Here is a 23535-nt window from a genome sequence, read left to right on the forward strand (position 1 = left end):
TGTGAAATGCCAGTTGATGGCTTTTGTCATTTACTTTTCTTTTACTTGTATTAGTTCTTTGTATAGTCTGAATAGTGACTGACTGTAGAAGGGAGCGGCGGGCTGCGTCCCGCCACCTGGCTAGCTTTGCCCAAAATAATTACACGGAAACTGTATTCTTTTAAACACTGCCTGGCCCATTATCTGTAGCCTCTTATTGGTTAATTCTCACATCTTCCTTTAACCCATATTTAGTAATCCGTGTAGCACCACGAGGTGTGGCTTACCAGGAGAGATCTTAACCTGCGTCCATCTCAGAGAGGAGAAGCATGGAGACTCACTATGGCGACTGAAGCGTCTCCCCACTCCTGCTACCCAGCATTCTGTTCTGTCTACTCCGCCTACCTAATTTTCTGTTCTCTTAAAGGGCCAAGGCAGTTTTCTTTATTAATTAACCAATGAAAGTAACATAGACAGATAACTCTCCTCCATCAACTGACTACTGATTTTATTTTGATTATGTTTGTAACAGACATCTTCTGTATGTGGCTGTTTTTCACTCTGGTGTCTTTGGTAAATACAAATCCTTCTTTTTTATATTCTTTATTATGGTAGAATTTTATGGATTAAAGCATTCCAGCTACAAAAGGATAAAGTATTCCCTTATTTTTATTCTATAAAATGCTTCACTTTTGCTCCACACTTTCAAGTCTTTTATTCACCTGGAGGTGACTCCTGATTATGAAGGAGGGATGATCCAACCCCTCTTCCAAATGCTTGTTTGAGGTCTCATTTCTCTATCTATCTATTATCTATTTTTGTTTTTTTGAGAAAGAGTTTCTCTGTGTAACAGCCGTAGCTGTCCTGGAAATAACTTTGTAGACCAGGCTGACATCGAACTCACAGATATCCACCTGCCTCTGCCTCCCAACTGCTGGGATTAAAGGCATGCGCCACCACCGCCTAGCCTGAGGTCTTATTTATTAAATCTGTTTTTCCTTTATTTATCTGAAAGGCCACATCTCTGTCATATATTCTGTTTCCTGGACAAGTAAAAGAAAGAAAAGTAAATGACAAAAGCCATCAACTGGCATTTCACAGATGACATGTCAGCCACTTCCACAGGATTTGGCATTTCTTCTTGGTATATTCATTCAGCTTTGTCAGTAGAAAATATGAACTGGAGTTTCAGCTCTTGAGAAACCTATAACTTAATTATACTAGCTTGTCAATGAATGCATTCTTCAAAAGGAAAACATCACTCAGTGTTTTGTTACTATTATTGCTTCTTTTATTTAAAAATAGGCTAGGAACTTATGAGTCAGGTAAAAGTTTCACCTTTCCAGTAATGAAACAGCATTTCTTTTTGTCTGAAGATCTTGGTTCGAAGGAGCAGCAGTCCTGCTGAGCTGGATCTGAAGGATGATTTACAGCAGACACAAGGAAGATGCAGGGAGAGACAGAAGAGTAAGTTCCAGGAAACGGGGTCTGCTCGTGCCTAGTGCAGAGTGGGCCTGCTGTGGTTTCTTCTTTTCTAAGTGGAGTGGTTGTCTTGTCAGTAAGGAAGGGGTGGTTGTGGAGAATATTTTTGATCCAGGAACTCAGAAGTCATGTAGTTAATTTAGTCAGTAGAACAGTTTCAGCCTATTATCTATACCCAAGAGGTCTATTGCTCCATCCCTGGGCCTTTCCCCAGGTAAGAGGAACAAGAGAGACTTAGGGGAGCAGACAGACCCATAAATAAAAGCTACCTTTCCCACAAAGTCCCCACAGGGAAGAAACACAAAGCTTCAAAGGTACATTGAAGTCACTGGGCAAGCGTGTGAAAATAAAGTCTGCCTGGAATCCTGAGATGTTATCATATATTATGAAGTCTGGACCCTGTGCTCTGTTCTTTTGTACTTAGAGGCCAGGTTTTTTCCTTGTCAGTGTGGCAGAGTGGGAGCCCCTGCACACCCAGCTGGTGTGCTACACACCTGGGCTGGCCCTCGATGGTGTACTACACACCTGGGCTGGCCCTCGGTGGTGTGCTTCACACCAGGCTGGCCCTCAATAGTGTGCTGTACACCCGGCTGTCCCTTGATGGTGTGCTGCACACCTGGGCTGGCCCTTGGTGATGTGCTGTACACTCGGCTGGCCCTCGGTGGTGTGCTGTACACCCAGCTGTCTCTCAATGGTGTGTACTGCAGCTCTTCCCACACACTGACTTCCTCTCTGCTGCCGGTAGCTCTGGGAGGATGTGCTGTGAGACCCAGCAGATGGATCATCTGCTTATTCAGACAGTTCTCAGTTCTTGCAAATAGCTAGAGGACAGCAGTAGAGACAGTGCAGCTAAGGGGCTGTCAGCATTGTTAGGGAGTAGAACTGTCAGGCAAGCAGCTCTGATGTCAAGCAGCAGAATTGTCTAGATTGTCTTGTGCACAATTAAATAACTACTTAAGTCTTTAAATCTCTGCATGATTACCTTGTGACAGTTTAGCACTTCTAGTGTTTAAAGGATAAAATTTCCAGTGCCGCAGATCTGTAGTAGTAGGACACCTCGTTCCAGAATCTGCCAGCGTGATTCAGCCTGTGTTTACGTCTAAACATTGGGTTTGCAATAGCAGAGTAAATTTGCAATGCTGCGAAGTCAGTTACCACCATATTCCTCCTGTTTATCTCCTCATGTCATGGGTGGATCTTGATAGGACCTGGGACTTGGTGTCACTTTGAAACACAAGGAATAATTGAAAAAAGACCTTAATAAGATTGCTACGTTATGAAGCCTTTTAATGCCCAGTCCTTGGAAGATGTATTTTTATTAAATAAATGTTTAACGGGGACATTACTGAACCCCAACCAAGTTCTTCAGGTTCTGCCCAAACCTCTGAGCAAAGCCTGTCAGCTATGCAGTGTTGTTACTTACACGGAGATAATTTTGAACGGAGATAATGATAATTTTATCTTCATCTAGCTGCAGTCTCAAACTTTGGTTGCTCTGTGTGCCAGGTGAAAGTACTGGTAGCGACACAGCTTTGGGCTCCAACAATGAGACAGAGCTACCCATGAGTCCATGGCAGACTTGTGACGAGGACCCGGAACTCAACACTCCCACAGATGCTGTGCCAGACTCTGATGCCCGCCACTGGTTACAACTGAGTCCTGCTGATGCTTCAAACTTAACAGGTAATTGTGTGTGAGAAGGATTACTGCTGCAAATAAGAAGTGCCAGAGTTCCCTGCCTCAGATACCTGAACCCTTAGCACAGTGCAGTGGGGATGCCACTTCCAACCACACTGGAGTTGCAGTTCCGGTCACCTGCTCATATTCCTTGTGAATTCTTAGAGTTTTGGATGGAATGAGTTTTGAAATCAGGCAGATGTGAGAGGAAGCCTGCCTTGCTTATGACTAATGTCTCCTATGCTAAGAAGTGATGGTACCCATCCAAGGTCTTTGGACACAGAAAATAATACTACTTCAGCTTATATGTGCCATACCTGTAGAATAAGAGGATTGGCTGTCTTATTATTTAATTTTTAATTATTATAAAATAGTTGATACACATAATGTAAAATTTTGACATATATGTGTGATAAAGGGTCATAATTATAAAATGAACAACAGTGGCCTGCTACTACTCAGTTTAATGTCTAGAAGAGCATCCACATCAGTGAGATCCCAGTCTGCTCAAACCTGTCATCTTCTTACAGCATCCTGTAATGTTAGCCCCACTAAAATAATAATAGTTATTATTATTCGTGGAACTGTAATGTAAGTGTTTATATGAATATGATCTTGACTTGCTTTTCCTGAATAAAGAAGTTATTAACTGAAGCACAAAAGCAAAATCTGAGTATAACTGTGCAAACCTTTAACTTCAGCATTGCAGGCAGAGACAAGCGGACCCTGGGAACTTGCTGGCCAGCCAGTCTAGCAGAAAAGGCAAGCTATCCACTCAACAAAAGGCTCAGTTTTAAACACCAAAGTAGAGGTTGATATAGGAAGACACCCAACTTCTGGCTTCTTCACTCATGCACAAGGCACCTATACTCCCACACATATACACGCACCACCCACATCGCATAAGTGATCTAATAATTCTCACTGGTTATGGTGGCATCCACTGTAATCCCAGCATTTAGGGTTTGAGCCAGGAAGCATATAAGAAATAAAAGCCCATTTTAAATGCTGAAAATCACTCAAAACTAAAAATAAAGGCAAAGTTTTATTTTAAATGATTTTTAATCAAGTAAACTTTAATTTTCATTGTGATATAAAACCTAAGTTAGCTATAGTGTCTGTTATTTTTGGAAATACTTTGTATTACAGCATTACGATGCCATACAACGAGCAAATGGTTTTGGTAAAATTCTGCCAATACTGTGAACTTATAGGATTTAAGAATTCTAATTTTGTATGGCAAGCAGACTAAATCTCTCTGTTTCTATTTTGTAAGACCCAGAGAAATCATGCTACCTGACTAGAAAATACTAGTAAGTGCCTGAGGAGGAACTGGCCTCCAATGCTGTGCAGTCCCTAACCCTCCCCACTGAATTATTTTACAGTTGTAAAGCCCTTTGAATTACTGGAGAATTGTTAATGCATTTATGAAGTAAACAGCTTGTGTAGGTCTAGTGTAGATGAGATCTCACCATGATGGTTCTATGGATCTAGTGATGAATCTCACTTGAATGTTCTTAAAGATGAACCAGATGTAATCATTTTTATTGACAGTAAAGAAAATTGGATGAGTGCCTCTTTTGTTTGTCCTTGGGAAAGATTAGTCTTGATCCCATTTCAGAGTATGCATCTGACTGCATAGGGTAGTGAGCTGTGTAACTCTGTATGATGCACCATGCTGCGATTAACTCCTCCAAATACTTTGTTCTTTGAAATACTAACATGGAGAATCAGTACACACAGTTCAAGAGTTCATCCTGTCAGCTGTGGAAAGGACAAACTGTAATATGAGGAGCTTTAAGGATTATCACGGTTCTGAACTTAACTTTCTGTTCTTAAGGGAACAATTTCTGCATAAATGGAAAAAAAAGGGAACTCTTGTTAGCTGGGTTTTTAGGATACAGAAAGTCATCTGATGGGGTTTGGGCATGTGGCTCAGAGGTAGCATTTGCCTAGCATGTGTGAGGCCTTGGAACTGATCACCAGGACTGCAGGAAACCAACAGAAAGTGTTGTTGTTTCTCACCTGCCCACTATCAGTTGCTTAGAATGAAGTCAGGGCCCAGCTAATAGGTTATTTTCATATTCACTTGCTGTTTAAATCATTTCATGTTACTGAAAACAACGGCTCACTTTATTATTATTTATTGTTCTAAAATATACTTGGGCTATATTTAATCAGTTATATTAATGCATGTAAATAAAATGATAGTAATTAGGAGAAAGGTTTATTTCACTTGTCTCTGGACATAAGAGCCATAGAGGGAATCTTCCAGGTTCAATCAAGAGGCAGAGAAAGAAAATATGGGGAACAATCTCTGCTGTCTTTTCCATGGGGAAAGCAAGGCAAAGTAGGGTGAGCGGACTGCTGTACGTGACCTTAGTGAACCCTAGAGCATGTGACTGTCTAGTTGCCTGGTACCTGGCCCTGGAGTAGGAAAGGCAAGAGTAGATGGACTTGAGCAAGCTTACATTGATTCATTCACGTATGAAAAAAGCCATACTTTCTCTGGTGAGGAGTTTGGTATTTTTACAGTTAAGAAACAGTAGGAGGGACAGTTCCTCTCTAATTTGCAAGGTCCCAGCTGCCATAGCATTAAGAGTACAGAAAGTAAGAAGATTGCAATAATACACACATGAAGTGTGCTTGGAGAATAGCTCGTAAGTGGGATGTATCTGTGGCTCTGCTTCTACAGCATTGTTGCTGAGCTTATCCCTTATTTAGCAGAGGAACCTGCGATCTAGAAATACTTATTTAGATGCTGTGGGAAATAAGAAGAGGAATGGGGCTGGAGAGATGGCTCATTGGATAAAAGCACTTGTCGTGCAAGCATGAAGACCATAGTTGGATACCCACATGTAAACCAACCAGGTATAAGAAGTAGTCATTTGTAATCCCAGTACTTAAGAGATAGGGATGAGGGATCCCCAGGATAAACTGGCCGTCTAGATTAGCTAGGATTGGTGAGCTCTGACTTGAGTGGGAGATTTTTTTTCTCAATAGGTAAAGTGGAAAGTAATTGACAAAGACCATCAGTGTCTACTTCAGGGGCCACCTCTGTGTATTCACACTCACACAGGTGCTTCAGTACATGTAACCAAGCCTGCGTACATATACACACCACACATAGACATGTGACAGAAAAATATGAATTAGTCATAGCTACTGATTTTTTAACAATTTGCAAACAAGACAAAAGATGCGTCCTGATTATCACAAATAACGTGATAAATGCTATGTAGTTTATGTAATGAAAGTTAGAATCTTAGGGATAGACAAATAGACTAAAAACGATGTGTATAAAGTTCAAAACTAATTCTTCACAGGCATGGAATCATGGTATGTGATGGAGGCTCTTCCACACCTAGCAGGGGAAAACGTACTATTAAATGGGTCCCTGTGTGACAAATATTTATGTATGGTGGGGTTAAAGAAATAGAGTCCCTACCTTACACCATGTTTGAAGTCAGTTCCGAAAATATAGAATTTTTAAGTATGAAAAGGAAACTTTAAAAACACTTGGAAGAAAATGTCTTCTAAAACAGAGAGAGAGGAAGAAAAAACTCTGTGATCTTGGGGTAGAGAGGGTTTCTCAAATGAGAAAGGAAAGCAAGCAACAAAAAGCTAACTCAAAGCATCAATAGTTCAACCTAAGCAAAACTAAAACTTTTAAAATCAGAGAAGGTTTAAAAATTCCATCACTAATTAGGACTCCAAAAGATAAAGCCCAACTTTAATGGTCATTCCTCCCCAGGTTCCTATAAGGTTTAATGAAGATTTGATAAGAAACAGCCAGTGTCTTTCTTTGAGTGGGAGGGGCCAGTGTCTTTCTCTGATGGATCATGAACTCCAAATGGGAAGACAGATTGTCTTTTATGTACACAGAGTCCTCCTGACTTCCTGGACAGTGTAGGTAAAAGATGCTCTCAGTAAATAGCCCAAATCAATGAACAAATATGCTTTAAGCCTTCATATTATTATTTAGCTAAAAGCATAAATTAAATTTTAACCTTAAATTTATCATATATAATGTAATTTCATATCTCTTTTATTTAATGTATTTATCACTGACCTACATCCCAATGTCTCTTACAGGAAATGCCTTTAATTACAGTTGTAGGGTGTGAATTGAACATTGTTCCTCTACACTAAACTTGATTTTTAGAAACAGTTCATCAGTTTTCTGTCATCAGACACATTTTTGGTATTTTACCAGCCTCTGATATGCTTGTCCATCATGAAATATTGTGAAGAAAAATAATAGTAAAGGTTACAGTGGCATGGGTAAATCTCCTTCTAGAGTCTTTAAATTGGGACCGAGTAATAATGAAAGCAGACAAGGAAAGGAAGGAGTGCCAGGCTGCCATGGAACAGAACACCAACTTGGACCCCAATCTCCTGATTCTTGAGGTGCTCACCTGGTTTATCTTTCCCTACAATTAAGAAGTTAACTAGAGTCTGAGAAGCAATAGCTTTTGTTTTCAAAGAAAAAGGCTGTTTTTGTTTAAACTCTGCCACACCTACATAAAATTGCAGCTGTATGAGCTGGCCCTTTGATCATAAGTCCCTATCTGCCAGTTAAAATCTGTTCATTATTTTCAAATTCCTAAATTTTATATTTGTTCATTATAATCATGTGTGTATTTAGAGAAAGAGGATAGCATTTTACCTATGTGTAAGAGTCCACAGTTTAGTAATGTTAAAGGTCTCTATAACATTTAGAAATAGTGAAACAAAAAGACACTAGGCTACTAATGAAAATAAAGCAAATATTTGGTATTTTGGAGGTAAAAATGGAATTTTCTATAATCTCTTAAATCCCCCTTTCTAATCAAGCGTTCCTTCATTGAGGACCCATCTACATGTAAAATGTCAGCATCTGTTCTGGAACTCGTGCCACCAGCCGGAGAATTTTGGGCAAAAACACTTTAGCTCATTAAAATCTTCACAGTAATATTGAAAAAACGAACACAGTCCCTTGAAAGACTAAAGAGCTCAGCATATTTTGATAATGGGGGATATTGCCTATGATTTTCGTCTCTGAGGCAAGAGTGGTTTCTGAATGCAAGGCAGATTTTTTATTTAGATCCTAGAGAACTGAGGGTGTTGGTTGGTGGTGGCACAGCAGTGCAGGTGGTGAGTGAGTACCCAGCCTCATGCGCGCGGAGTTCTCACTCCAGCAAAGCCGCAGCGTGGCCGGGCTGCTGGGGCCGGTCTCACTTCGTGTGACTGCACTCTTAAAGTTGGGGTAGTAGAGTGAAGCAAAGCCGTGAACTCCTAATTTTCTTACTTCTCCCCACCAAGGGCTTGTAGCAAAATGGCAGTCTTACTCACGTCAGTTCGTAAGCGTTCATTAACGCTTCTTCATGGCTTTGCAGACTGGCAGCTGCTTGGTGCTGTGCTTGATTTTCAGGAGTCTCTTTTGAGGCTTTAAAAGTCAGAAAATGAAGAGGACCCACAAGTAGAGTTTACTCTCTGTGCCTTTGGGTTTTCAGACATAGTTTGTGGGAATTTGGGTTTGATGTCTGTCTGTACATGTCATTGTGTCTTCTCAAAGGAGTATATGATGATTCTCTGCAAGGAATAGACTCATTTTCCTCTCAGAAGCATCAGCACTCCTACAGACAGCCTTTCCAAAAAACTGTCATCCTTACCGAATCTGTTGTTTCAGTGTCTGGGAGCTTTCCATCAATAGCATAAAACCTCTTGGACCCATCTTGGACCTGCCTTCTCATTCCTCTGGCTCCTTGTGGGCCCCCTTAGGCCTCTCCTCAGGTTCCTCGGATATATCAGAGATAGATCAGAGTTATGCTTCATTTTCGTAGATGATGCCTTAAAAATGCAAAAATCAGTTCATCTTTCTTTGTCTGGGGTAAATGTTAGAATATTTTTGGAATAATTATGTAAATAAGAAATTAAAATGTATGACAACAGAGAGAAAATATTGATGGCAAAAGTGGAAAAATTCAGTAAAAATCTCACCAAAGACTCAAAAGGAGAAGCAGAGCAAAGGTGACAGAAAGCATAAAGATTTAGAAATCAGTCAAGCACATTTCCTACCATAATCAATATAATGAGTTCTCTAAAGGAGAGAAGACTACTGCTATAGTTCTATGTAGCCAGCTGGATAAAATTTAAAGCAGAAATTATCAGCAGTTAACAATAATTCCACATTTATATGAACTTCCCAGCCTCCAGGTAAGTGAAACAAAATTTGGGGAGAAACCCCCCAAAACCAGAAACAACAATAAGAACAAAAATGAGTAATGACTTATAAAACCATACTCATAGGGAGAAATGTCTTAATATAAACTTCCATTAATTATTAATTGATATGTTAAGCAAAAAATGATAATAAGAATAAAGAAGACATGATACAGTTAATTTAGTTGAGTGGACATGGACACACGTGATGTGGGATGCCCCTCTGTATGCTGTGAATACCATTGGTTAATAAAGAAGCTGTTTTGGGCCTGTGTACAGTAGGTCAGAACTGGGGGGCAGGGGGGAAGTAAACTGATTGCTGGGAGAAAGAGGTCGGAGTCAGAGAGAAGCTATGGAACCACTGCCAGAGACAGATAAGCTGGAACCTTGCCAGTAGGCCATGAGCTTTGTGGTAAAATATAAAATACTGGAGATGGGTTATACTAGATGTAAGAGCTAGCGGGCAACACACTTAAGTGATTGGCCAAGAAGTGATTTAAATAATATAGTTTCTGTGTGATCATTTTGGGAGTTTAGGTGACCAGTTAAACAAACAAGCGGCTTCTTACAACACATACGTACATATGTATTTGTGCAGATGTGTTTATCTTTGAATTTAAAAGCTAAGATACACTTAGAAATCACACTGAACATTAATAAGTTGGCCACTTTGTATCAACAGAGATGCCTGATTTGTTTCATAGCACCTTCTGTGATAATGACAGAATTTCTTCTCAGTAGAATAACAGACCAATTTAAAGAGGGAAATGAGATACTAAAAACCATACTTCAAATAAAACAGTACATATTGCAATCTCTAGAATGTAGCCGAACTCTTTTATGGGGACAAAATATAACCTACTGTCTATGTGTATAGTAAGTGAAATAGAACATGTGTGTCCTATTCCAAAATTAAAGTGAAAGAATAAAACTGTAGAATATGCACAAAAATGCTAGTAAATCTTGAGAGGTTACATGAGTGTACTAGAAAGTGAAACAGAACAAAACCAAACAAAAGATTATAAACATTAACAAAGCTAGATGAACAGGTCAAGATTGATCAAAGAATCAGTATGTGAGAAAACACAAGTACATGGACAATATGATGATTTAAAATAATATCAAATGTAATTTGAGTAAACTTATAAAAGCAAGGGAGAATCTCTAGCTTTACTTAGTTGCAAATGAAGACACTTTCTTTTCCAACTTTTTCTGAAGAATGAGAAAGAAAGCTCTCTTCTATCTTTCTATCTACCTTGTGCTACTTTGAGAATAAATGCAGTCAAAAATCAGTATGATAAAAGTGAAGTTAGAGACCATCTCAGTCAAAAGCACATAAGCAAAAGTCCTAAATAAAACATTAATAAAGGCAATAAAAACAATAGAAAATATACATCAAAAGAGAAGTCCCTGCGTGCCCACCCCCATAAAAAGTCTTAGTTCTGCTCCCTGTTGCAGTGATTAAAATAACCTGACAAAAACAACTTGGGGAAAGCAATTTATCTTAGTTCACAGTTTCAAGATACAGCCCCTCATAGTAGTAAAGTGAAGGCAGCAGGAACTTGGAACATCAGGCTACACACACCCACAGTCAAAAGCAAAGAGCAGTACATTAATGCATGAACACCCAAGCTCAGGTCACTTTCCCCTTGTACTGTACAGGACCCAAACATCAGAAATGGTGCCATCTACAATGAATGGGTCTTCCAACCCCAATTACTATAATTAAAACAATCCCCACAGATAAGCCCACAGACCAATCCAGTTTAGTCAGGCCTTCCTTGAGACTTCCCAAGTGGTTCTAAACTGTATCAAGTTGACCTTTAAAAACCAACTCTTAGAAATACTTTCTGTGAGATCCCAACTGAGGAACAGTCTATGAAGTATCTGACCAGAACTCCTCAGAACTCTGAAGGCTGTCAACATGTAAAAAGCCTAAGAAATGGTTACAATCTAGTGAAGGCTTTAGAGATACACGTATTGTGCCTAATTAAGTTGCAACAGGAGGAAAAATTAAGGAACTCATAGGATGCAGAGGTGGCTCAGTGGGTGAAGTGCTTCCTGTGCAAGTGTGAGGGCCTGATTTTAAATCCCAGAATCTGCATATGAGTGTGATGTGGTGGGGTGTGTCTGTAATCCCTGTGCTCCTATGAGGAGAAGGGAGGTGGAGACATACACAGCAAGGAACAGAAGACCCTGCCTCATGCAAGGTAGAAGGCAAGGACCAATTCTCTAAAGTTGTACTCTAAATCCATGTACATGCCGGGGCATATGTGTGCCTACACACACACACACACACACACACACACACACACATACACACACACCTTTTTTTAAATTTGTAAATAAAGTTTGGACTTTAATCCTGTTTTAGTACTGGCTTGTTAGTTGTAATAAATATCCTAATGTGAGAAGCTGATAACAGGGTAACTAAACAGGGTAACTAGTGTAGAGTATTTGGAGATTATCTCTACCCTACTTACAATTTTTTCAAAAATCTCCAATAGTTTTAAAATAAAATGCCTATCTTTTAAATAATAACACGAGGAGCAATTTGTTAAATAAAAATGTTTTAAAACTGAACAAGAAATTAGGGGCCAGAGAAATGGCTCAAAGTTAAGAGCACATGCTATTCTTGAGGGCCCTGGTACCATTCCCAGCATCCACATGGTGGTTCACAGCCATCTGTAACTCCAGTCTGAGGGGTTCCAATGTCTTTGTCTGACCTCAGGAGTACCAGGTGTGCATGTGATGAGCATGTAGGCAGGCAAAACACTCATATGACTAAAATAAATCTTGAAAATTTTAAAATAAGAAAATGAAATAAGTTACGCTGGGTATGGTGGCCCATGCCTTTAATCCCAACATTCAAGAGGCTGAGGCAGATGGAGCTGTGTGAATCTGAGGCCTGCCAGGTCTACACAGTAAGTTCTAGGACAGTTAGCATTACACAGTGAGAACCTTAAAACAAACAAACAAAAAAAAAAACAAGTTAGAGAAATGAATGAAAAGGATATTTAAAAATCCTAATTGGACTTTTATATCTAGTTGACTATAGTCGTAAAAAATTATAGATAGTTCCACTTGTTCCCTCAAGTCCTTCCTAAGCCACACTGAAAGGACAATTAAATGAGTCATAGCTCCACAGGGCACAGATAGCAGTGGGAAGATAATAACAGCTAATTTCTAGAGATAGCAAAATGGGAATATTAGTTGAAATGGCATTGTCTCATGTCAGGGGCCCTGACAGCTGAGAAGGAGCCTGGCTGAAATCATAGCAGCTTCTCTGAGAGTTGGAAGGATAGCCATGTTAGGTACCTACACAAGTAGGAGGCTGTGATGGGGCTGAACACAGGTGCATCCATTTCAGAACTTGTAACTGGGCGTAATGGCCTTCAATCCCAGCACTTGGGAGGCTGAGGCAGGAGGAGTGTTGGAAGTGCAAGGCTCTCCTGGATTACAAAGTGGAACAGCCTAGGGTAAGACAGAATGAGATGGGAGAAAAAAAGTAAAGAAAGAAACATAAGAAGAAGAAAGAGGGGGCTGGAGAGATGGCTCAGCGGTTAAGAGCATTGCCTGCTCTTCCAAAGGTTCTGAGTTCAATTCCCAGCAACCACATTGTGGCTCACAACCATCTGTAATGAGATCTGGTGTCCTCTTCTGGCCTTCAGGCATACACGCAGAAAGAATATTGTATACATAATAAATAAATAAAATAAATATTTTAAAAAAGGGTTTTTTTTAAAAAAAAATAAAGAAGAAGAAAGAGAATTAATTATTACTGCCCACAAACTTAGACTTTTTTCTAGAAGATTAAGTAGATGACAGTGTTTCTGGGCTGTGATCACCAGTGCATGACTAAGTACAGAGATGATGTCTTGAAAACAAAGGGATTAGATTAGATAAGGGTTGCATACTTTCTCAGCAAGGGAGAGTTTTGGGGGAAAATCATTTCCTGGAGTTTGAGTTCTAGGAAAAATAAGAAAGCAGCATAAGCCAAGTGTGGTAGTATGTCCCTGTAGTCTCAGGAATCAGGAGACTGAGGAATCTAGAGAATTCCAGGCCAACCTGAGGTACAGAGCAAATCCAAGGTCAGCCTGGGCTGTGCGGTAAGATGTTGTCTCAGCAAAACAAACTAACATCCAAAAACAAAAATTTGGGGCTTTCGGGTGGTTCAGCAGGTGAAACCTGACTCCTTTGTTCAATATCCGGTAGTCATAGCAGGGAGAACTGACTCCTGCAGGCTGCCCTCTCACCTCCACATGTGCATCATGGCATCAGACACAAATATGCACGTGCAAAATAAGTAAATTTTAAAGCCTTAATCTCCATCCAAAATACCAATGTTGAGAACATTGGTATATGAGTCTGTGCCTTCATGAACTAAGTCCACACTGAGCATGTGGAGATGCCAGGAAGGCTCTGCAACTGGCCGTGTCACTCAGTGGGTACAATGCTGGCCTAGTGTTTGTGAGGTCAAAGTTGGATCCCTGTGAGCAGATGGTATTGGAGAAATGCAGAACTGAAGAAACAGAGACAAAAAATCAGGTATTTAAAGATGTGAATATGTAAATGACACCTGAATCTGGGGCATTATTCTGTGTGAGAAAAGGATGGTGGGAGGGAAGAGAGAAGCATCTTGTGGGTCTTTGAGTATTCAAAGGCACATGAGATGGAGAACTGGTCCAAGAGGGAAACCAGGCGCGTGTCATACCTGGGGGTCAGCTAATGAAGCATCTCAGGAAGGAGGCCTAACTGCACACATCAGATCTGCTGGGGACTGAAAATGAAATGCTCTACTTAAGCACCACAGAGACCATAGGTGATCTGTTCAAGAAAACATGAGTGGGATGGAGGGGCTAGAGCACAGCACAGTGGAGACTGAGGTTCTGATAGATCAGGAGCTTTGGGCAGTCTCCAGAGGGGGTTTGCAAATTGGAATGAAATCTCTGAGCTGCAAAAGGTTTGGAGAATACCTCTCTCCCCAGGAAATAAAAGGGAAGAACTGTAAGAAAAGGGTATGCGGAAGAAGTATTTCCTGTCCAAAGAATGAGAAGTTAGAAAATATCATGCGATGCTGTGGTTGCTGGCTACAGTTTATTCTATAGAGCATATAGGAGAAATATTCTTGCTATGATGCAGCACTCTTGAGTGCCTTAAATGTATTTCTGGTTATTTTTCTCTCTTCTTAACAACAAAAACAAAAGAATAAAGAAAACATCAGTGGGCTAAGTGGGCTGGCAAGATGGTTCAGTGTGTAAATATGTGAGTTTGATCATCAGGATCTATATAAGAGGAGAGAACCAACGCCCAAAATTTGTCCTCTGACCTCCACACATCATGGCATGTGCATGTACACATACACAAATATATAAATAAATAAAAATCATCAAAATAATTTAAGGGGTTAGCAAGGAATGGCACTTAACAGGAAAAGGCCCTTGCTACCAAGTCCAAAGACCTGAGTTAGATAACCAGGACCCATGTAGGATTGAACTGACTCCTGCAAGCTGTCACCTGAGACTTTCCTGGTTGCCTGTTTTCATGGTGCAGGTACAGACCCACACCATCCACCAGCTTCCTTCACATACACATTAATAAAGTAACAAAGACAAAAATAAAATCCAGAGGCTCACAATTTTAGAAAGTTTGAGAGTTGGTTAGTTTGGTCTTCTCTAGTCATTAGCCACCACAAAACAACAGGCTCACAAGAACAAATTTCTGTATCTTCAGTGGTGCCTATACATCATTGAATCCATTAGACATTTGATTCAGAGTGTGAAACTTTGCACGTTGGAAGATTTGCTTGTGCTTTGGGCAGCTAGCACCATCCCTCTATCCCAAGACCTTGCCCACACTGCAGTGCATGCCACTTGCCCACTTTATCCAGGCACAAACCACGTGCCACTGCATGCCTAATATATTTAACTCAGTAAAGAAGTGAAGATGAAAATGTCAGCAAGTTACCACCTCCTACCTAGTAGAATGGACACAAAACTTGAAACTGTGGTAACCAAGTCCTAGTGAGGATATGGACAAGTGATACTTTGCACTCCACTCAGGGTGACACTAACTGTACTGGTTCATGGAAATGCCACTTCAGAAAATAGTCTCTCTTTTCTTCACTTGGTCATGTACTGAGCACGCACTTACGTACAACCCAGTTATTTACCAAAGAGAAATGTCGATATATGTCCCCTCAAACACCTGCGTGTGAATGTTCCTGGCTGTTTTATTCCTAGTTTCCCAATCTAAATGTCTTTCACCAAATGAAGAGATGGACTGTATCTCAAAATGGAATCTTAATCAGAAATCAAATGGATCAGACTCCCAATGTACACACTCTACGGATGAATCTCAAGTATGTTCTGTTAAATAAAAGAGACAGGGTCTAAAGGCTGATTCCTAGAATTCAGTTGATAAGGGATTCTGGAAGGGGCAGATCTGTGGGAACAGAGCACAAAGCAGCGTGTGTAAAGGGCTTAGAGTGAGGAATGGGCTAACTGAAAGGGGTGCTCTTCAGACCGATGGATCTGAGCCCTGCCTGCTTATCGGGGAGCGAAAGGTGAGTGGTACATGACTGTGTGCATTCCTTAGACCTCAAGGCGTGAAAGTTCCTTGTATGCAAATTATTCTCAATAAACCATCAAAACTAACACAAATATCACTCCGCTGTGATACTCCGGGTTGTCTGCTATTATGGTACCCATCCTACTTGAAATCTCCCTCATCTTCTTGCCGCCTTCATAAAATCCTGCTCAGGATCAGCCTAAGCATATACATCCTTTCTTGTTGGGCTTTCAGTTTGAAGAATCAAATATTTGACCTTTCATGACTAATTCTCTAGTTCTGTTCTGTCAAATTCTCAACCATTTTTTAAATCTTAATTACTTTACTGAGAATTCATAAAATTTAAGCACAGGTAATTTGCAGTAAGGCTAAAAAATACTGTGATGATGAAATTAAGATCATGTTGGGCAGAGATTCTCCATTCTTTCTCCACAGACAGCAGAGAACGTCTTGCAGACGACTGTAGTATAATTGCTGGAGGGAACCTCACTGGTTGGCATCCAGATTCTGCTGCTGTGTTATGGCGAAGAGTCTTGGGAATCCTTGGGGATGTGAATAATATCCAGTCACCGAAGATCCATGCCAGGGTTTTTGGCTATCTCTATGATCTGTGGTACAAGCTGGCCAAGGTGTGTTCTGCTATTACCTCTTATACTGATCCAGAAAAATTAACATACATCATTTAACATATTATCTATTGATTGCATTTTAAAATGCAGATTGTGTGTTTAAATGAAGTCCACTTGATTGCCCAAGAATAAGTCATAATATCTGTCATTTTAATACTTTATTAAATGCCTAAGAGTTACTTCATTTAGTACAAAAGTATAAGAATAGAAGATATTAAGAGTAGAATACTATATGGATTTATTATTCATTTTAGTAAAGTGTTGGTATTTTTATTGTGCAAAGTTGGGAAAATGTAGAAAAGCATGAAGATATTTATATCCCCATTTTATAGAATAACCAGAATTAATACATAAAATATATATTTCCATGAGTAAAGACATTTTATAAAATAAACTCACTCTTAGATACATTTTTCATCCTGTCTCTTGTTTTGATACTAAATGTACATTTTCCATCATAAAATATTTTTTCAAATTATGATTTATGTTTATATAGCCTTATTTATGAAATCATTTCTTTTTTTTTTTTTTTTTTTGGTTTTTCGAGACAGGGTTTCTCTGCAGCTTTTTTAGAGCCTGTCCTGGAACCAGCTCTTGTAGACCAGGCTGGCCTCGAACTCACAGAGATCCACCTGCCTCTGCCTCCCGAGTGCTGGGATTAAAGGCGTGCGCCACCACCTCCTGGCTATGAAATCATTTCTTACCATTTGGAGTTTATGACCTCCCTAGGTATTCACGTGCTAGGAAAAGCAATGCCATTCTTTTGAGTTTGAAGCTCTAACTACATGAAATAAGTCAGACACAATCCAAAAGGACAAGAAATCTCATAATGAAAGAAAAACCTTGGTGCTGGGCCTGCTGAATCAAAGCTGGGAGAGGAACAGCTGTGGGTGGGGCAGGCCAGCTGGGAATTTAGAAAAAAAAGAAAAAGAAAAAAGAAAAAAAAACATGTAAATACTATAGATTTCTCATTCCACATATAAAAAATGGAATTGGTTCCAAAAAAAAAAAAAAAAAAAAAAAAAGCCGGGCGGTGGTGGCGCACGCCTTTAATCCCAGCACTCGGGAGGCAGAGGCAGGCGGATCTCTGTGAGTTCAAGACCAGCCTGGTCTACAAGAGCTAGTTCCAGGACAGGCTCCAAAGCCACAGAGAAACCCTGTCTCGAAAAAAACCCCCCCCAAAAAATGGAATTGGTTTCTTGGTTATACAATATTGCTATATATTGGAATAAGTAGAATGTTACCTCACCCAAAATTCTCTTTTGAATTAGATACGAGACAATCTAGCAATAAGCCTGGATAACCAGTCGTCCCCATCTCCTCCACTCTTGATCCCACCACTCAGAATGTTTGCATCATGGCTATTCAAGGCAAGTGTTTATTCTTTTATTGCAATTTCCTCTTCCCTTCTGAAATTGAGTTTAAAAACTGTAATTGTCCAAGACTGCATGTTTTGAAGACAGACTGGGTCTTACTCCAGCCAGCACATCCCACGTCTCCAAACAACTCTTCAGGAAAACTGAGAAGTACATGAAATGTTGAAATGCTCTGCATCTGGTCTTGATTTAATCTAGAAACATCATCTCCTTGGCAGGCTACAACTCTGCCAAATGAATATAAGGAAGGCAAACTGCAAGCCTACAAACTGATCTGCGCCATGATGACCAGACGCCAGGATGTTCTGCCAAACTCGGATTTCCTGGTGCATTTCTACCTTGTGATGCACCTGGGATTAACCAGCGAGGACCAGGTATCCTGTGACTCCTTAATCATGGTGTACCATAGTGAGAAACTGCTTGTCACACTGTATGTGTATCAGGGCTTGTGAAAATATGCCAGAAATGCTTAAATCCTCGGTGGCTTCTACTCTTCACACAGACGGTTTTCAAATTTATCGTACTCTTGCTTGTTCCCCTCCCTGACTCTACGTGTACCAACTAAATCTGAATTTTATTCTGCAACCCACATCATCCACTCTCTGTCTTTGTTATCAACTGCAAAGTACCATCTCAGTTATTTTGCCCCTGCGGTTCTGGCCAATTACAAAGTGTTTGGAGATACATGTTTTAGTAGTTGTATTCTTTTGGTGAGGTACTATCTCCTATGACCTAAGGATATTGGCATTCCTTGATGTGGAGTTACTTTTACTTATTCCAAAGAAATAGAAGATTTTGTTTGGTAGGACCAAAAAGACCCAAGGCCTTCTTCACAAAGCTCCAGTCCCCTCTTTGTAGATCCTGGATTTAGGGTAATAAGATGTGACCAGTACCCGGTCTTCCTCTCTTGGGAAGTTCCCTAGCACGTATGAGGGACAGGAGGAGGGATGTGGGTAGACATGTGGACTTTTGAAAACTGTTCTTGTTATATTTGCTTATTTCTTTTGTGTGTAGGAGTTGGGAGTGTGGGCACATTAGTGGCACAGCTGAAGTGTGGAGGTCAAAGGACAACTTGAAGCAGTCAGTTTTCCTTCTGCCATGTGGGTCCTGGGGATTAAACTCAGGCCACCAGACTTAGCGGCAAGCTTGACATTTATTTATTCATTTTCTCTGGAATGTACTTGGGTCTTCCAGTGCTTGAGAAGTGGTCACCATATTCTCTGGTTCACTGGTATGAACTTTGAGCCGTACTCATTGAGCTTTGTTCTGATCCATTACCACATTATCTCAATGAGTTGTTCTTGTCTTTTTCCCTCTGAGCAGCATTAGAAGACACTGACAGTAACAGCTGAGCTTGGACCCAGGGCTTCATTTATTTTTAAAATAGATGTCTAAGTGAGACATTAAGTACAGGCGCTTGTATGCTCTGCTTAACTATTTCCAGCTGCCCCTTCAGGTGAAAGCACCTCCTTCAGAATGATGCAGTGCAGGGCACATGGAAGATTAAGGGGTATAAATAGCAAAGAGAATCAACTTCAAAGGTTCTAATGAGCTCCCTCAGTGTAGGAAGGTTGACTTTATGTTAAAGTGGTGTTTTGATAAGATTTTTCATGGAAAAAATACGATTTGGAAATAATGATCAGCTGTAGAATTTTTGATATATAATAAAAATAAATCTGAAAACAGCACAAGGCAGTAATACTTAGGAAGTTTTTTTTTTAGAAAGTCCCATAAAGAGGTGTGAATTTTAAATCATCTTTCTGTCAGAAGGTGTGTAGGTATGAAAATGAAACAATAAAATATGAAATAAGGATTATAGTATTTAAGAACTCTAAGTAGTATCAGGAAAAATTGAAATTATGTACTTTAAATTGTCTTCACATTTTAATGTACATCGTATTTTCAGTTAAATGAAGACAGTGATCTTTTGTAGATTTATTATAAAATAATATAAATCCTAAAAAACAGCCCAATGCCAGCAGCAATACCACTATTAAAGACTTTAGGACAGAATGGTGATATCATACATCTGTACTCTATAATTAATCTATTGTGTATGCCAATAGCAGCCTGGATTTTTATGTGACTTTAATAGAATTAACTATTTTACTTTAACCTTAACAATTATTAGTATATGTATTAGAGATCCTGACTGTCTGCCAAAGAGAATTACCCTAAGTGAACTTCATTTCTTCCCCAGAAGAAACTTACAGAGTCCTTCTAATGAAAGAAACCTTTCTTGTTTAGCTAAGAAATGTCTCTGGCTAATTAGTTTAACTTTTGGCCCAGTTGTCTAAATAGATCATGTTGGTTGTTTGAGAACTTATCTGTACTTCTGGAAACACATGCAATATTCATTATAAAAAGAAAAGAAAACATTTGCTACAGAGAATACAGTTAAATTTAATTTTTAATTGGTACCCCAAGCACCTGTGGCTGGTACCATGTTAAGGCTTTTTTCCATTATTTGAGAGTCGCAAAGAACTACACTTCCATGCAAAGGATTTGCTTATGAAGAAGGAGAAGTCTAAAGACTTTCCTTTGTTTTAAAAATCAGTAATAGCAAATGTGTGTGTGTGTGTGTATTTTAATTGAACCTTTACTAATTTCGTCTTACAAATAAAATACAAGATGTGTTTTCTCCTTTGGTCTCTGGGTGGCACTCTTGTCTGCTCAACCTAGCCATGTGGTTTAAAACTCCTGGAAGAGCCAGAACCCTGTGAGTGATAATGTGTACAACATCATATTTTACAAAATGCTGTCCTGAATCTAAGAATGTCAGGATTATGTCCATGGTGCTCAATAAAATGCTGAGATAAAAACAAGCACTAAGAATTAAGTATCGTTGCAAACAAAATGCTTGAAGTAATTGAGATATTCAAGTGTAAAAATCATTCATAAAATATAAATCTCATAAATGGCCCCCTGTTCTTGTGTACAATCATGTAAAAGCATAGTTTTATCTAATATGACACCAAATTTGTTATGTAAGTCAAATAATCTAAATGTGTACTTCTAAAACAACATTTGTAATAGTGTTAGCTATCTTATTGACTTATTTAATATCCAGCACAATGCCCTTATCAGATAGCCTTTCTCTCTCAGTGTAGATTTAGTGTGGGTTTGTAGTTTGAATAATTGAAAAAAAATCCATAAAATAGTGGTGATTCCTCCCCCCGCTCCATGATGAGGTTTGTTGTCATTATTGTTTTTTTCTAGACAAGGTCTTGCTTGGATGTCCTGGAATTCACTATGTAGATCATGCTGGTCTGAAACTCATAGAGAACTGCCTGCCTCCCACATGCACGATAAAGACATACACCACCTTGCCTGACCTTGGATTTTTTAAAACAATATTAATCTTGCTACCAGTTCAGAAATAATTAGGATCTTAAGCATCTTTATAATAGTGACCAATTATGAACTCTGAGTGATGTGCAGGATTACTCAGCCTATGAGGGATCTCCCTTTAGGCTTCCTCTGCTTAGCTGCATTGTGTCTGTATTGGGGTGGAGGTAGAGTGGGAGGGTTTTTGTTTCTCCTAGATCTACAATGCCAGGAACAATGTGATGTCCTACTGATTCTTCTCCACAGTTCACTTGGCTAAATATCATGTCCTGTCTCACAAGTAATGAAAGTTCAAAACATCTAAAAATTTTTGCCAAATGCCACATATTCAAAAAGTTGTTAGAATTCGAGGAAAGGCTTGATTTACCCATTGGGCCTGTCTTTTCTATTGATTGACAGCTAACATGTCGATCAAACACATCTTGACCATATTCCTCCCTTGCTTTATTTTGCCTGACTATAGTCCTTTCCAGTTCATACTCACTAGACCTCCAGATGCCTTGACCTACAGATACCTTCCCACGTAGTTGCCTTTCCAGCTTTCTGTCATTTTTAGGTTTCTCATCTAAAGCTGTTCTTGGTTGTTCTTAGTTTTTCCTAATGTTAAAGCAGCTTTTCCACCTCAGTCTTCCCCAAAATATTTTGACATGAAAGGAGCTATGATTTGGATTTATTAAAAACATTTCCTATTAATTTTATGATTATTTAAAACATATGGAAAGATCAATATGTGTGAAATGGAAAAGGACAGTTGAGGAAAGGAATTTTATTTTCATGTTTATAAGAGCATATATCAAAGACTGGAAAGTTTTCTTTTCTTAAAATAAGTGAACTATTTTTTAACAATGACTTACAGATTTACCGTCTTAATGTAATTTAATTTGTCTGTTATACATCAAAGTTAAATTCTCTTTTAAATGCAAAGCTTACAGTAATACAAAGTTATTGTTGCAAATTTGCATATAGAAATTTCGGGAAATGTGGATCTTTGTTATTGTTGTGTATAATGTTATATTATCATATTTTCTAAGGCAGCAAGAAGAAAAGCATAAAGCTTTCCTCAGGTGAAGAAGACTATATAGTTCTGCTCTAGAATAGCCATTGACATGCAGGTTTTAACCTTATTAACATAATGTTATTATATGGTAGAATATAATGTGAAGATATGTAACAATTAGAGCCTTCAGTGGAACTGAGTTCTAGTCATGGCCTTCATTTCTTAGCCAGATCATTTGGGCTCATCATGCCCTGGTTCTGTAGGTGTCAGAGGAGCATGACCATAGAGGGCGACTTTTCTTGCTAAGCATGAACCCTTATGCCAATGACTACAAAGGACTATGAAGACAGTAACTCCAAGAGCCTCATGCGTTTCATTTTTTTCAATAACTGAAAGTGTTGCATTTGTTTTATTACCCATTTGTCATCTTACTTTGTAATATAATGATTTGGCTGAAAAACACACTTATGTACTATGAAATTTTACAAGTGGAGAAATCCTTACTCCTTGTGTTGTGGGTCAGACATAAGTAGTATGTACTTTGCCTTGTATACCTATGATCTAGAAATGTCTTTTGTGGTCCTATGGTCATTGGCTTACTCTCATTCTTTACTTGCTTCTCACCTAAGTCAGTGAAGGATGGTAGAAGACTGAACTCTGCATGGGCCACACTCCTTCTAACTGGGTTGACATAGTACCTGAAAAACTTGGAGAGTAATGGGATGACATCTTGAGGGAACTGGGTCCTCCTGTCTGGAGGTTCTGCCTGGACACCAGCATCACTGTAGGTAGTCATATCTCTGCCAGTGCCAGCCTCCTCAGGGTGTAACTGGGTGTGTTTGCTTGCTACCCTTTCCTTGACTGTTGAAATTCATACTTGATTCTTTAGCTGGAAATTCTGTAATCCAGCTAACACTGCTATCAATTCCTGTCCTCAAACTTCTTGAAAAATGGATTCTGTTGTCTGCAAGTAAGATTCTGGCAGTGACTGCTCCATGGTGCTGCTGAGCCCTGGAAATGCAGGATCAACAGCAGTTCAGTTTAGCTTCTCAGTACACCTGGAGCACCAACTTACCCAACTTGGGTTGTTTTCCCCCCTTCTAACTACAGTCACTTATTTTGTAGCCAATATGTCACTTGTTTTAAGAACATTTTAACTCGTTCTTTAAGTGTACTTTTTAACTATACCAAAATACACATAGATATAATTTTAGCACTATATATAGAAGATTATTCTATCATAGAAATCAAAATAAGTTTATGATTTTTCTTA

General features: G+C 39.3%; 1 protein-coding gene across 3 annotated transcripts in view; it reads left to right on the plus strand.

Annotated features, from left to right (window-relative positions):
• Ralgapa2 (Ral GTPase activating protein catalytic subunit alpha 2) overlaps window positions 1–23535 on the plus strand; it is a 264147-nt gene that overhangs the window by 99199 nt on the left and 141413 nt on the right. For all 3 annotated transcript variants that reach the window (XM_038329480.2, XM_038329479.1, XM_038329481.2), the window contains 5 exons: window positions 1356–1446; window positions 2968–3144; window positions 16348–16541; window positions 17813–17911; window positions 18136–18291. In XM_038329480.2, the coding sequence (XP_038185408.1) occupies window positions 1356–1446; window positions 2968–3144; window positions 16348–16541; window positions 17813–17911; window positions 18136–18291 (717 nt within the window). The remainder of the gene's footprint in view (window positions 1–1355; window positions 1447–2967; window positions 3145–16347; window positions 16542–17812; window positions 17912–18135; window positions 18292–23535) is intronic.

The sequence above is a fragment of the Arvicola amphibius genome, chromosome 5 (assembly GCF_903992535.2).
Source record: "Arvicola amphibius chromosome 5, mArvAmp1.2, whole genome shotgun sequence".
NCBI lineage: Eukaryota > Metazoa > Chordata > Mammalia > Rodentia > Cricetidae > Arvicola > Arvicola amphibius.